We start from the raw sequence: 14944 nt of genomic DNA on the forward strand, positions 1-14944 counted from the left end.
TTTAGAGCAGTGCTTTAAGAACCAACAAGAACCCCCAGGTTATGTTCACAGCACAAAGGTCCCAGGCACACAGGGAATTCTGCAGGGGTTTTTGACGTGATGTGAATGGGAGCAGAGGAACACCAAGTTTAGGAGTAAGGGAAGAGGTAAAGGAGAGCTGCTCCAGAGAACAGGGGCTGATTAAACTCCAAAGAATGACTGTTAAGGTTTGAGCCTTGGAATCCACTCCAGGAGACACCGGGATGGCAGCAGAGGGGGCCCTAAAGGGGCTGTGCTGAGCAGAGGCTGGGGGGCAGCAGGGGCCGTACCTGAGGCACGGGGCAATAGGCTCCCATCCCGGCAGTGCTGGGGCCCTGGTCCCCGTCCAGCAGCCGCTTGTGGGGCTGAGCCGGGGGCATGGAGGCCACGGTGACACCGTCGGTGAAACAGGAGCACTGCGGGGAGAGACACGGGCACAGCGGTGACAGCGGTGACAGCAGCCACAATGGCCACAAGAGGCCACAATGGCCACAAGAGGCCGCAATGGCCTGGCCCAAGGGACAGCACTGCTGGGCACAGGCTGACGCTCAGTTCTGCTGGGAAATGGAGGAATTGCAGAAGCCCAGACTGCAAGGGACACTAAAGCCCATCCAGCCCCACCCCTGCCATGGCAGGGACACCTCCCACTGTGCCAGGCTGCTCCAAGCCCCAATGTCCAGCCTGGCCTTGGGCACTGCCAGGGATCCAGGGGCAGCCCCAGCTGCTCTGGGCACCCTGTGCCAGGGCCTGCCCACCCTCTGAGTAAAGAATCCATTTATTTCTGCTACAAGCTCATCGGCCTGAGGGAATCATTGTTTCTTTCTCATGTTTAAATAACCAAGAAAAATGGTGGCTCTCATTACAATTCCCTTTTGATGAATCCGATTTTGACCTGTCAGTCGCATGGACACACACCAGTCCTCTGGCATGTGAATAGTCTAAAAGAGGCACTAAATACTAGCACAAAGTTATTGATGTAACAAGAATTACCAACGCAAAGTCCATAAAAACATGTTTTGGGTCACTTTAGGGAAAAAAAAAATCATTTCCCCCCTAAAATAATCACCATAAAAGCAATATCATTGTTAATGTAGAAGAAAAATCTACTAACAATATGCATTGATTAGCACGATACAGGGCTTAGATTGCATGTTATATATATGCAATATATTTATATTTCTCAAAGTGCAAATAAACAAAAAAAAAACCATTTGAAATTTGAAACAATAAACTTGGGTGTGTCTGCAGAAGCACAGCAATAATGCCAAAGAGTAAAAGCACAACATCACACCATCAATCACATACAGAAAGTTCTTCCCCTTGGAGCAGTTCTTCAATAACAACCATCTCTCCAAACATTCTGTCCTATAAAAAACAAAACAAAGTAAATCCCCATTTAGCAGACATGAATCCACTGCCTAAATCCTCTCTTCATTTTCTTTTAACAGAAAAATCAATGTATGTGGGAAGTGCCAGCTTGCTGGAATGCCAGTGGGGAAGGCCAATGGAATTTCATTTGGACCTAAGAAGGCAACACTGAAATACTCCTTATCAGGCCTGGGAGACAAGGAAAAATTAAAATTTGGAGAGGCAGGGCAGTGGGACTCAAGGCTGGAACAGGAGTTCAGTCACAAAACCTCCAGGCTCTGCCTGAGGCACACAGGAGGAATCTGAGGAGACCCAGGGAAATTCCTGAGTCGAATGAACAAGTTTCTCCCAAAAACACTTGTCTCCTGTAGCTAGAATTACAAACTCCCAGAGTACAGAACACCAAGACTTGGATTGCCAGGGATTAATTAAGGATTTCTCCACCTGCATAATCTCCTGGACAGCTCTGCAGGCCTCCTCCTTGCTGGCTGCAATGGTCACTTCTTTCCTGGCCGCTGGACCCCGCGCCCGCACCACTCGCGCAGGGAAGTCAGTGCTTTAAGGAAAGCAGAGTGGGGGTCAGGCATCCCTACTGCATCCAGGGGATCCAGGGAAATCAGCAGTTTGCTCCTGAATGCCTCCCACAGCCTCCCTTTTTTCCCCAAGGGATTGAAGAATAACCCATCAGGAAAACACATTCCCTGCTAGCCCGTCCTGTCCCGCAGGTGAAGGACCCGGAGCCCTCTGGGAACAAGAAATGCAGGAATTCTGCTGTTGGTTCTGACACCAGCTCAATGGATATCCTTGGATAGGTCACTGAACTTTTAACACCTCCCAGTTTCTTCCCAGGCTGTTATTTTATTCCTGCCATAGGCTTGGAAAGCCTAACTCCTCGGTGATTTGTAGTTTTACAACACCACATTACAGCTCACAATCCCATTAAACACTTGGGGTTGTGAGGTTAAGGCTGAGTCAGGTCTGGCACGTAAAGGATCTGTTAAATCTTATCCCACTCTACCTCCCGAATTTCCCCACTTAGTCTGAAACACAAACTAAATCCAGACATTAAAAAAGAACAGAGCATCACCATGTTAATTAATGAATTTTAACTTTACCCAGTCACCGTCTGGCTCGTGAACAGCCAAACAAAACATTTTTTGAAGGGCTGATTCTGCACACAGATTTCCTGTTTCCTGAAAGAACACCTTCCTCTCCTTCCCACACTATGATTTCCATTAGGTTAAAGCTCACCCCCAGTTTATACCCAGGCAGGCTCACACCAGGCTCCCTTCCTCCCCATCTCGCTGTGCAGACCTGGGACAGTTTTCCCTTTGGAGCCTTGCGCTTGCTGACAGGCAGAGAAGGTGTTGGCCTTGTCTCCATGGGGCAGCAACACAAACTGGACATTGTTACAGAGCGAGACCAGGGAAAAGGTTGGTTTTAATCAGAAGAACCCTGCAGGTTCCATGAGTTTATCCCACACGGAACACTTGCCAGCAAAGACAAGGAGCCTGGGAACACAACCCACAGGCACAGAAATGGAACCGTTTTCTTTAGTTATGAATATTTGACCAGAACCTTCCAAATCACCATCAGAGAGCATTTTGCTGTATCTGTCTGGGTAGAAATGATAATTAACCCTTAATTAACAGAAAGATTCATTGAAATATTTTTCTCCATTATAATTTTTTGTCTTTTAAATGGCTTATCGAGCATCCTGAAGGAGCAGATGGAAAGAAAGAAGAGCTGGGATCTCAGAACAGAAAAATCAACCTGCTGCAGTTCACAGAATCATGGAATCATGGAATGTGTGTGTTGGAAGGACCTTAAAGCCCATCCAGCCCCACCCCTGCCATGGCAGGGACACCTCCCACTGTGCCAGGCTGCTCCAAGCCCCAATGTCCAGCCTGGCCTTGGGCACTGCCAGGGATCCAGGGGCAGCCCCAGCTGCTCTGGGCACCCTGTGCCAGGGCCTGCCCACCCTGCCAGGGAACAATTCCTGCCCAATCTCCCATCCAGCCCTGCCCTCTGGCACTGGGAAGCCATTCCCTGGCTCCTGGCCCTCCATGCCTTGTCCCCAGTCCCTCTGCAGCTCTCCTGGAGCCCCTTTAGGCCCTGCAAGGGGCTCTGAGCTCTCCCTGGATCCTTCTCTTCCCCAGCTGAGCACCCCCAGCTCTGCCAGCCTGGCTCCAGAGCAGAGGGGCTCCAGCAGCTCCACACCTGCACCTTCATTACCTGTCTCTAATTACAGAGCTCATTAATTCAGCACCTTCTGGAGAAGAACAAGAGCTGAGAAGTTCCCGAGCCCTAAGTGAAGGCCACAGGCACAAGTGACTCTCAGAGGAGCCCCAGTGGCAGCACATTTACCTGATGATGAACCTACAGGCTTCCTGCGGGTTGCTGAAGGCTTTCCAGCGGGCCGTGGCGATCCCGTGCCGATCCAGGAAGGCTTTGCTGGAGCTGCTGTTGGAGGCCAGCTGGGCTGCCCTGGCAGAGGGCCCAAAGCACCGAACTCCTGCTGCCCTCAGGTCATCAACAATCCCTGATCACAGAAATAGCACGAACACCAAGGGGGCTCCTTGGGGACATCGAGCCATTGACAAAAGGAAATTCCCATCACACCTTTGTTAGGCTTTCCTTTGTCTCAGATAATTCATTCATCCTTAAAACGAGGTTCTGAATATCCACCGACCCTTCTCAGCCTGCAGTTTTAAGGCTCTTTAGTTACTAAGCACTCTCACAGTTACCCTCCCCTCCCCATTTTAAAGCAGAATTCAAGGTGCCGATTTTTTCTGTCAACCTAATTATATTATTTGATATTATTATATTATTATATTATGTTTATCACATTATAATATTTTCATCTCGTTTTTACACTTTTTTTTTTGGTCAACTTAGGTTTATTTAAGTCTTTGATTAACTTACCAGCTGCCAAAAGAGCTTCTGGGCCAACTAACACAAGCCCAATGTTATGATCTTTGCAGAACTGGGTAACAATAGTGTGATTGCTCACTAATACAGCTGAAAAGGAAAGATAATTAAATGATCACTGTAAAGCCTAAAAAGGAACAGGAGATGAGAATATCTTTTTTCCATCTCCCTAAAAGTGTGATTAAAATCATGAAAGAGCCCACAAAGGGCAAATTGAAACATCAATGTGATAATAACAGAGTCCAAAAGGAACAAGGAACAACTCCAATTTGCACTACTCTTTTTAATACACATCTCCTAACTGATTTATTTGCCACATGTAATCAAGATATATTATTAAAAGCTGTTTATCACAACAATAACAAGTTTGAAAAATAAAACTTGAAGTTTGGAAAGAAACTCAATTTCAACAGCTGAGTAGATTTATTCAAAGCATTGGATGATGTAGCTAAATTTAGCTGAGCAGCCTGGGCAGACACAGAGATGTTTCTATTCAGAATTAAGAACTTTGGGCCCTCTGTTCCCGGGTTAAATTTCACTGGAATTGGTCACTGAATTCAAGCACAAAAGTGGAAGAGATGAGGTTTAGAAATACGGTCTCATATGAGCCTCACTAGTTTAAGAAGCAAGGCTAAAAATAAATAGAGCAGGGAGTTTTAGGAGGCAGCTCTGAAATCCAGAAACAAAACACACAATAAAAAATAAATCTGCGCCTTCAGTCATTTGTGGCACCAGTAAAAGAAGAGCAACTGCTACCTCCCCGGTGGGTTTGTCTCAGTTGCTGCAGCACTGGTTGCTCGGCCCAGGATTTGAACCCGCCCTTTTTACCTGAATTGGAGATTTTTCCATTGTCAGCTGTCCCTGCATTTCCCGGGGCCACAAACACGTGTTTCACGTGTGGGGACTGGGCCAGCTTCCAGGCCAGGGCGTGTTCTCTGCCTCCGCTGCCGATCACCAGCACCCGCTCAGCCATGGGCCCCTGGGAAGCACAGGCAGCCCCTGGAGCACCACCGACTTCACAAACCCGGGCCAAAAGAAGCAACAACAGAGGAATTCCATCTCACTGCTACAGCTTTTAAGTAATATTAACCCAGTTTGTGTCAGAAAGGTGCTTGTAGGCTACGGGTCACGGTGGCTGTGCCAGCAGTGCCACTGGATGGACGCATCGGTCACATCTGGTTTAAATACTGACAACAAATCCACTGGGAATTGTCCCCACTTGTTCCAGCAGAGTCAAGATTTCATTTCTTAAGCACCCACAGACATGAAGTAATCTTGCCTTGAGTATGTCTCATCAGGTTCTTTGCACAACTACGCAGGACAGGACTAAAAGTGTCATACAAATGCTCTAGAAAAATATTTTTATATCTTCTATATGTTATGAATGTATTTATTTCTATACAAATATACAATTATATAAACGAATTAAATGAAATTATAATAAACAATAATCAAATATATACAACAGAACGAAGTCATACATATATTGTTATAAATAAAGTATGTAATTCGTGCTATTATGTATAAAACTGGAATGTAATCAGACCTACAGAGACCGATATTTTGGTCGCATAATAAATGTCATTTCTTTATAAATTTTGATTGGGCAATTTGGTTTATCATATATATCATATATAATCATATGTATCATACGTATATAATATATGTCATATATAGCTCATCGATAACGAATAAATATATAATAAATATACAAAAATGAAAATTTAATTATTTAACTCCTTTATATTTAATAAATATATTTGAGTCTGAATGCTGTGGTTGGTCTAGAAGCTTTTAAGAGTGCAGACATTCTCGGCAGTAAATGGCAAAGGCAGGTTTCAGGACAGACTTTATACACTGACAATTGCTAGGAGGACACTTCAGCAGAGCAGCACATTCAGTAAAAAGACAACTGTTCATCTCACTGACACTGACATTTCAAGCAGTTCCTCAGCAATATTTCCCGGCAGATTTGTTTTGCTTTATTTCAGATATGTTATCATAGGTCATATCTGCAAACTTAATTTCTCCCTGTGTGCTGAATGCGGACAAATGTCAGGGAGAAATATCCACCCCGGAGCGTGACCTTTAAGGGAGGTGCTAATGGAGAAACCAGTCCTTACCCAGGAGAGAGATCATAAATTAAAGATACCACAGACACCAGCAAGTTCCGCTGCGCTCTCCTGAGGAATCACAACCTCTGGGTTTAATTCATTGCGCAGCTTCCAAAGGCAAACGGGAGCTAAATGGTGACACTGAGGGAGAACATTCCAGGCAAGATGTTCATAGAACTGTGATACATCAAGAATCACGCTTGGGGATCCTGAGACAGGATTCCACCACCTTAACCCACTACAAAATCCAATTTAACTCTGTCTATTTCATCATTCTTGAATTGCCCAAGTACAATGTCAGGAATTCTCACAGCCCAGCCCTGAGAACTGCAGAATTTTGGGAGTTATTTGATTTTCAATTTTAGCTGTTGTGCTCTAGGTGTACAAACACAGAGCATGTGCTTAATGCTCTACCAGGGACAGATTTCCTTGCAAAAGACTTTTCTTAGGCATCATGTTGGGTAACAATCCAGAGTGTCAGGCTTTATCCTTCCTTTTGTCACTGCCTGACAAATAATCGCTGGAAGTGGCTGTGAAGGTGAAGATAATGAGTCACAACTGCTCTGTCTCTAACAAAAGCACCGACGTTCCCTTCGAGGCGCCAATACGGTGCAACAGTCATCAATAAAAAGGAAAGTGGTTTTAAAAGCAATTCCACACACCACACCCCCCCCCCCCGCCAATAATTTCACAATTCCATAAGTTTTCTAAAGCAGAATGAATTAAAGTTCTGAACTGGGAAGAAGAGTGAAAGTGGGCAGTGCCCCCAGTACTTTGGGAAAAATCCACTTTTCCATTCCACCTCCCAGTGAGGACACTAAGGATGTTTTTTGCAAAGCCAAGCAAAAGCGTGCTGGAAGAGAGGAAATTTGGTGAGTCAGTTGGTCCAGGAGGGAAGGCTGAAGAGAGGGACAGAGCATGCTGGAAGGATAGTTGGTCCTGGAGGAAACGCTGTGGAGAGGGACATCTCACTGGAATTATTTTCCCTTACCGTGTCAGACCCTGCTGTTTGCCTGCACAAAAGGCTAAGAAGTCCTCCAGAAGGATCTTCCTCCAGTTCCTGCTTCAGATCCAAATGATTTCTGATCTCCTAAAGCCAAGGATAAGGAAGTGAAAGAGGCAGCCAGACCTGCAGCTGCCCTGTCCCCCTTGATCCTCCACCCTCACCGGCGGATGACCAGCAGCATCCCCTCAGTGCCTCCCACCCTTCAAGTCCTCCCCACACCCTCAACACCGTGGATCCTCCTCCTCTGTCTCCGTCTTCCTTCGTTAACAGCACAAATAGCTCCTCCCAACAGACCGTCTGACCACGGAAATAGGATTCAACCCTAGGGAAAAAATACAACCCCGCTACAATGTGTCACAAAGCTGCGCTCCTCACTCAGATCCCATGCCAGAGCAACTTTATATCCCCTGCCAGGGGAAGGACCTCAGAGGTGGAGACAACTGGTACAGTGTCCAGCTCCACAGAAACACTCCAGCCAAACCTGCACACACAGACCTGTTATTTCTCACGGAACACAGCTTGAAATGTATAAATAAAGGTTATTTTACTATCCAGCACACACTGGAATGTGCCCCCCCCCCTCTTCATTACAGCCCTTTTTACCTTTACAAATTCAATACAAGCAGTGCCAGAAGTACAACATACATAAGAACTGTTACTTTATTCTCCAGTGATTCCTACTCCATCATCTTGGACAGCCAAATCCATCCAGGATAGACTGAATTCCTCTGGTTAACATCTGGCAAGCTGCAACGTTCCCAGCCTTTCCTTCTCCCGGGGACAGGGACAGCAGCCAGGGAGCGGCTGGAGCTGGGCCAGGGCAGGCTCAGGCTGGAGAGCAGGGAAAGGTTCTCCCCCAGAGGCTGCTGGGCACTGCCCAGGCTCCCCAGGGAATGGGCACGGCCCCGAGGCTGCCAGAGCTCCAGGAGCATTTGGACAGCGCTGCCAGGGATGCCCAGGCTGGGATTGGTGGGGGGTCTGGGCAGGGCCAGGGGTGGGACTGGGTGATCCCTGTGGGTCCCTTCCAGCAGAGCAGATTCCATGGTTCCATGATTTTTTATGCTGCCAGCCCCCACCTTGCTCCCGATGTGGACCAGGCACAGACAAGCACAATGTAAGAAGCAGCAGCTTTTATTAACGTGTTGTGATCCCCCACCCCTAAGGGGAGGGAAGCACCCAAGAATCGTAAATGCTCAGGGATGAAAGGAGCGATAAAAGCTGGAGTGTCCACAAAAAAATCAACACTCTTATTTTTATTAATATATGAATATTTCATTAATTTTACTTATTTCTACACAACTGCTACACTAGTCCCTGACCTACAATGAAAACACGTGGCAGTGAGTTTGGGATTGAAATAAAAGAAATTCAGCCAAATTAAATTTAATAAAGAAATAGATTTTATTCCGCGCCCGAAAGATCGGTCACGCAGAAAGCCACGATCGGAAGGTCAGCCCCGAGCCTGGGATGGGAGCTGGGTGAACACAGATCCGACCTCTGTCGTGTCAGATCCCCAAGTTCACGGGTGCTGCTTCCGCTGGTTCCTTCTTATACAGTTCTTGGGCAGTCCGAATTAGTTCTGTTCTTCCCACAGTTTAGCACATCCATGAAGTTTTCTTGTCCCGAAGTTGGACTGCACAGAGCCTTTCCTGGGTCTGATGAATTGTCCATCTTCGGTGATGAATTTGTCTGTCTTCGATTCCTGGAGCCCTCAATGGAGTTCCCGGACTGGAGCCCTCAGTGGAGTTCCTGGAATGTCCAATTCCTTATCGGCTGAGAGGTAGAGATCAGAAGACAGTGATCAAGCCATCATAGTGTCAATGTCCCGGTGATAAGATCCAACCCCGCCTGGGGTGGAATCCTCACCTATTGATTACATCTGTGCTGAAAGAACTTCCTTTTCAACTGCTCCAGTGTTGTAAAATTTTCCTCTCAGCCAGGCTGGTGGGGGGGCTTTGAAACTCTGGCTCTGTATAGCTTAATTACAGTTAATTTTTATACATAACAGCACGAACTATCGACTTAGTTTATAACAGGATAAAGGGAAAGGATGAAAGGGAAGAGACAAAGGAAGGGGTGAATTAAAGAGGGGCAGAGAGAGAGAAAGAAAGACAAGAAAAGAGGGAGAAAAAGAGATGATGGCTCCTGGTTCCAGTGTGGTCCTGGCTGACAGGAGGTCCCCCTTGTTCCCAGCATGGTTCCACATGGGAGGACGTCATTCCTGGTTCTGATGCCTTTTCCTGGTCTTAAAATCAAGAGTGAGACACGGTTAGAAGGGAAAAAGGGATTTTACCTTGGTTATCTCTTTTAAGGATCCTTAGGTGCACTACGTGCAGTTTGAATGCACCTCCATGCGCACCGCAATGCCCACCCCAAAAGATCTGGTGTAACATTATAGGTCTTACTAATTACTAATCTATCAAAAATTCCCCAAGGAGAGGCTCGAATGAGCCCCCGCTCCCCAAGAAACCTTCCCCTGGATGCTTCTATCTTAGTTTACAAAATGTGTTCTGGAGAGGACCTTGGGGTCTGGGGCACACTGACCCTAACTACGAAGCTTCTAAAATGTTTCGTCTCCCAGCTTAACGAACAAGGCCAAGAATGTAGGCAAAAAGCACTGAGAATACAGGAGCTGTAAAAAGCTGTAACAGGGGTATAAAAGAAAAGACAAAAATATTCACAGCACCAGTTCAGCGTGGTTCCAGCTGAGGGAACGTCACTGCTGGTTCCAGTGTGGTTCCAGCTGAGGGGACGTCACTGCTGGTTCCAGTGTGGTTCCAGCTGAGGGGATGTCACTCCAGGTTCCAGCACGGTTCCAGATGAGGGGATGTCACTCCGGGTTCCAGCCACAGTCCAGCTGTTGGGATGTCCAGGGTCACGGGCTTGGTGGGGGTACCCTTTTCTGGACTGGGTTCCCCACCCTGCAATGGGTTTCTCACCTCTGTGCAAATGGGGTCTCTTGCACAGTCCGTTCTTTCAGACCCTTCTGGGAAAGGGTCGGTGGCCTTGGGGGTCTTTGGTGCTCCTGGTCCCCCCCTACGATCCGTGGCCACTTGTTGGCCCGATTCCTGCACTTGCTGTGCTGGGCTGTGCTGATCTCCAGGAACCACAACTGGGAACGTTTGTCCCGCCCAAGGGCTGCTCTGCCTCCACCTCCAGGCCCGGCCTGGCGCTGGCGTGGGCGCTACTCCTCCGGCTGTGGTGCCAGGCAGGGACACCGGAACAGCCTGCGCAGCGCCCGCAGCGCCCGCCTGAAGCGGGAGGGACGTTTCTTGGAGACCTGGCTCTGTGCCTCTGTCACCTCGGGAGCGAGAGGCTCAGGCTCCTCCTCCTCCTCCTCCTCCTCCTCCGCAGCTGCTGGCTTGGCATCCGTGTGATGCCCCGGGGCAGGAGAGGCGCTGGGCAGGGCACGGGCTGCCTCTGCTGCCACCTCTGCACCCACATGCCTGGAAACAGCTGGGTCCCTCCAGGGAGTCCTCATCATCCATAAGGCCCAAGGGTTCGCTCCAGGTGTCCTGGATGGCATCTTCCCCTTGGGACAGCTCTTGGAAGCCGCATTGCCTCCATCTGGAAAGCATGTTGCCACTGACATTGAATGCAAGAGATGACATGGAGTCCAATGGGTCGTGCTGTTGGGCCTCCAACTTGTCCTTCCACCATTTCTGTGTGGCCAGTCTTTGGTGTCTCTTAGCTTCCTCATCCTCAAGTCCATAATCATCGGGGAAGTTGGCTTCCAGCCACTCCAGCACCTTCTGATGGCTTGACACCCGCTCCAGTTCTGACAGTTCCAGTGATGAGCTTTGATCTCTCTCCATACCACCGAGCAGGGCCCTCCTCATCCACTTTTCGCTGTCATGTTCATCCCAGTGGGAGAGCTCTTCATCCTCATGTTCATCCCAGTGGGAGAGCTCTTCATCCTCATGTTCTTCACATTGGGAGAGCTCTTTGTCCTCATCTTCTTCCCACTCGGAGAACTGTTTGTCGTCATCTTCTTCCCATGGGGACATAGCTTGGACATCATAGCCTTCCCCAAAAGACAGCTCTGTGTCATGTTTGTCGTCTTCTGGGGAAAGCTTCTCATCCTCGTAGTTATCCCCTTGGGACAGCTCTTTGCCACTGTCGCTCTCCCCTTGGGACACCTCTTCTTCATTCTTCTCTTCACCCTGGGACAGCTCCTTGTAACTCTTGTTATCCCCTCAGGAGAGCTCACTGTCGTTTTCCATTGGGGACAGCTCCTTGTCACGGCTGTTTTCCCCTGGGAAGAGCTCGATGGCCCCATCCACTGGGCACAGTGCTGGGTCACTCGGGCTGTCCCCTGGAATGACCTCGATGGCCTCTTCCACTTCGGACAGCTCCTCGTCACTTGTGCTGTCCCCTGGTGAGAGCTCAATGGCCTCTTCCACTGGGGACAGCTCCTCATCACTTGTGCTGTCCTGTGGAATGGCCTCGATGGCCTCTTCCACTTCAGACAGCTCCTGGTCACTCAGGCTGTCCTCTGGAATTACTTCGATGGCCTCTTCCACTTCGGACAGCTCTGGGTCACTCAGGCTGTCCTCTGGAATTACTTCGATGACCTCCTCCGCTTCGGACAGCTCCTCATCACTCGTGCTGTCCCCTGGAATGACCTTGACGGCCTCTTCCACTTCAGACAGCTCCTGGTCACTCACGCTGTCCTCTGGAATGACCTCGATGGTCTCTTCTACTGGGGACAGCTCCTCATCACTTGTGCTGTCCTGTGGAATGGTCTCGATGGCCTCTTCCACTTCAGACAGCTCTGGGTCACTCAGGCTGTCCTCTGGAATGACCTCGATGGTCTCTTCTACTGGGGACAGCTCCTCATCACTTGTGCTGTCCTGTGGAATGGTCTCGATGGCCTCTTCCACTTCAGACAGCTCTGGGTCACTCAGGCTGTCCTCTGGAATGACCTCGATGGTCTCTTCTACTGGGGACAGCTCCTCATCACTTGTGCTGTCCTGTGGAATGGTCTCGATGGCCTCTTCCACTTCAGACAGCTCTGGGTCACTCAGGCTGTCCTCTGGAATGACCTCGATGACCTCCTCCACTTCAGACAGCTCCTCGTCACTTGTGCTGTCCCCGGGAAAGATCTCGATGGCCTCTTCCACTGGAGACAGCTGCTCATTACTTGTGCTGTCCCCTGGAATGACCTCTATGGTCTCTTCCACTTCAGATATCTCCATGTCACTTGTGCTGTCATCTGGAGTGACCTTGATGGCCTCCTCCACTGGGGAGAGCTCCTCATCAGTCGTGCTGTCCCCTGGGAAGAGCTCGCTGTCATCTTCTACTTCAGACAGCTCCTCGTCACTCGTGCTGTCCCCTGGGAAGAGCTCGCTGTCTTCTGTCACTGGGGACAGCTCCTGCTCGCTGCTGTTTTCCCCTTGGGACAGCTCGCTGTCATTTTCCCTTTGGGAATCCTGTTTCTCCAGACCCGTGCCCCTGATGCTGCACTCCATGGCAGGAGTCCCCGAGGGAATGGGCAGCACAGGCAGCAGCTGCGAGCTCGGGGACACTCGGGCTGTGCCCTCCTGGGCCACCCTGAGCAGGGGCAAGAACACCCTGGGCACGGGGGTGTATGGCTGCCAAGGACAGGGGCTGCGGGGCTGAGGCCCCTTCTCCCCTGCACTCCCCAGCTCTGTGTCCCAGCTCCGAGTGTCCCTGGGGCTCACCAGGCAGGGCCGTGGTGGCAGCGGTGCCAGCTGTGGCAGAGGCGGCAGCGGTGGCAGCGTGTCCCCACGGAGGGACAGGGCCTGGCTCCGGCTGCCCTGCGGCGCTGCCCGCGGCTGCCCGAGCTCCACCTGTGGGACCTTGAGGTGTTGGAGCTTTCTGGGTCCCACCTTTGGCTGCCCGAGGTGCACTGGCGGCAGCTTGATGTGCGTCGGTGAGGAGGAGGCGGCGTGGGACGGAGAGGGCTCCCTTGGCAGAGCAAAGATCCTGGCCCTCTCCGTCCACTGGCCTCTCCTTCCTGCCTCATCCCTCACTCCTGGCCTCCTCCGCAGGCTCAGCAGTTGGCCTTGGGTGGGCTTGGAGTTGGGGTTCCTCTTCTCCTTCTCCATCTTCTCAGTAATCTCCGTTGCTCTCTAGAGCAGACGAGCACAGGGAGCTGCTTCCTCCTCAGAGAACGGCGCTCCTGTGATGGGCACCGCAGGGCTCTGCGTCCCTTAGATACCCTCAGCCAGGGCCGGGCTCTCTGATGTCACAAGGGTCTCTGGCCACCACCATGTCCCACATCACAAAGGGCCCTGACACCCCACGCCTGGGTCACAAAGAGCCATCCCCGGCACCCCAAAACATCGGGGCGGAGAGGAACTGGCTTGGAACAGCCCCGGACTCGTGGCCTTGCGGCCCCTGCTGTGCCCAGAGCCCTGAGGGCCTTTGGCCACGCTCCCACACGACAGCCCCAGCCCCACGCTGCAGAGCCCTGCGTTTGCAGGCTGCGCTGTGCAGGGCACGAGGAATTGGCCGCACGGACGTGCCAGGGACTCGTGGGCAGCGGCTCCGCGTCCCGCGGGAGGCCGGGGACCAGGGCTGTCCCTCAGGGCTCTGCCTGGGCCCCGGGGCTCGCCAGCGCCTTTAGCAATGGCACCCGGCGGCTCCGAGCGCGCCCTCGGCGCCTTTGCAGGGGACGGGAAGCTGAGCGGGGCAGGGGCACCGCGCAAGGACGGGGCCATCCACAGGCACCTGGACAAGCTTGGGTGTTATAAATAAAGTATGTAATTCGTGCTATTATGTATAAAACTGGAATGTAATCAGACCATGTAGAGACAGAGTTTCAAAATCCCTCCACCAGCGTGGCTGAGAGAAAAATTTCACAACACTAAAAGAAGTTCTCTCACAATAAGTGAGGATTCCACCTCGGTGGGGTTAGATCTTATCACCGGGACATTTGCACCATGATGATTTGATTTCCACCTTCTGATATCTACATCTCATCTGATAAGGAATCGGATATTCTGGGAACTAAAAATAACTGTTCCAGGAACCAGAGATGGCCCATCCATCATCAGAGATGGCCCTTCCATCGCCAGAAATGGCCCACTCATCACCCAGGATGGGCAATTGATCAGACCCAGGAAAGGCTTTGGGCAGCCCAACTCCGGGACAAGAAAACTTCAGGAATATGCTAAAATTACGAGAAAAATAGAATTAATTCGGACTCTGCCCAAAAACTGTATAAGAAGGGACCAGCCGAAGCAGCAGTCATGAACTTGGGAGGTCTGGTGCGATAGAGATCAGATCTGTGCGTGTTCACCCAGCTCCGACCCCGGGCTCTGAGCTGCTTTCCTCGATCGTGGCTTTCTGTGTGACCGATCTTTCGGCCGCAGAATAACATCTATTTCTTTGTTAAATTTAATTTGGCTGAATTTCTTCACTTCATTGAGAAGTGGGAGCACGAGAAGCTCGCGCGGTCCCACACGGCCAGGGGCCAGGTGCCGCCCCAGGGCCGGGGCAATGCCTCAGGCAGCGACTCTTGCAGGTCTCCCCTCGCCTG

At 50.4% G+C, this 14944-nt stretch overlaps 1 protein-coding gene and 1 long non-coding RNA gene across 4 annotated transcripts in view; both read right to left on the reverse strand.

Annotated features, from left to right (window-relative positions):
- Window positions 1-7732, reverse strand: part of LOC104698091 (trifunctional purine biosynthetic protein adenosine-3-like) — a 32429-nt gene extending 24697 nt beyond the window's left edge. Inside the window, exons 1-8 of one of the 3 annotated variants that reach the window (XM_039553833.1) lie at window positions 7657-7732; window positions 7423-7521; window positions 5146-5296; window positions 4312-4407; window positions 3754-3928; window positions 1831-1942; window positions 1324-1383; window positions 309-434 (exon numbers count right to left, since the gene is read on the reverse strand). In XM_039553833.1, coding sequence (XP_039409767.1) covers window positions 309-434; window positions 1324-1383; window positions 1831-1942; window positions 3754-3928; window positions 4312-4407; window positions 5146-5290 — 714 coding nt within the window. In that variant the 5' untranslated portion in view covers window positions 5291-5296; window positions 7423-7521; window positions 7657-7732. Of the gene's footprint in view, window positions 1-308; window positions 435-1323; window positions 1384-1830; window positions 1943-3753; window positions 3929-4311; window positions 4408-5145; window positions 5332-7422; window positions 7632-7656 lie in introns of those variants that run through there. The other 2 variants (XM_039553847.1, XM_039553839.1) reach the window with 2 other exon arrangements.
- Window positions 7733-8912: 1180 nt separating this feature from the next.
- Window positions 8913-10525, reverse strand: LOC109146450. Its single transcript, XR_005603511.1, has 3 exons — window positions 10124-10525; window positions 9304-9682; window positions 8913-9210 (listed from the first exon to the last, which is right to left on the reverse strand). It is a non-coding gene; the product is annotated as an uncharacterized LOC109146450 (long non-coding RNA).
- Between the last annotated feature and the right edge of the window lie 4419 nt (window positions 10526-14944).

This window comes from Corvus cornix, chromosome 1, assembly GCF_000738735.6.
Source record: "Corvus cornix cornix isolate S_Up_H32 chromosome 1, ASM73873v5, whole genome shotgun sequence".
Lineage (NCBI taxonomy): Eukaryota > Metazoa > Chordata > Aves > Passeriformes > Corvidae > Corvus > Corvus cornix.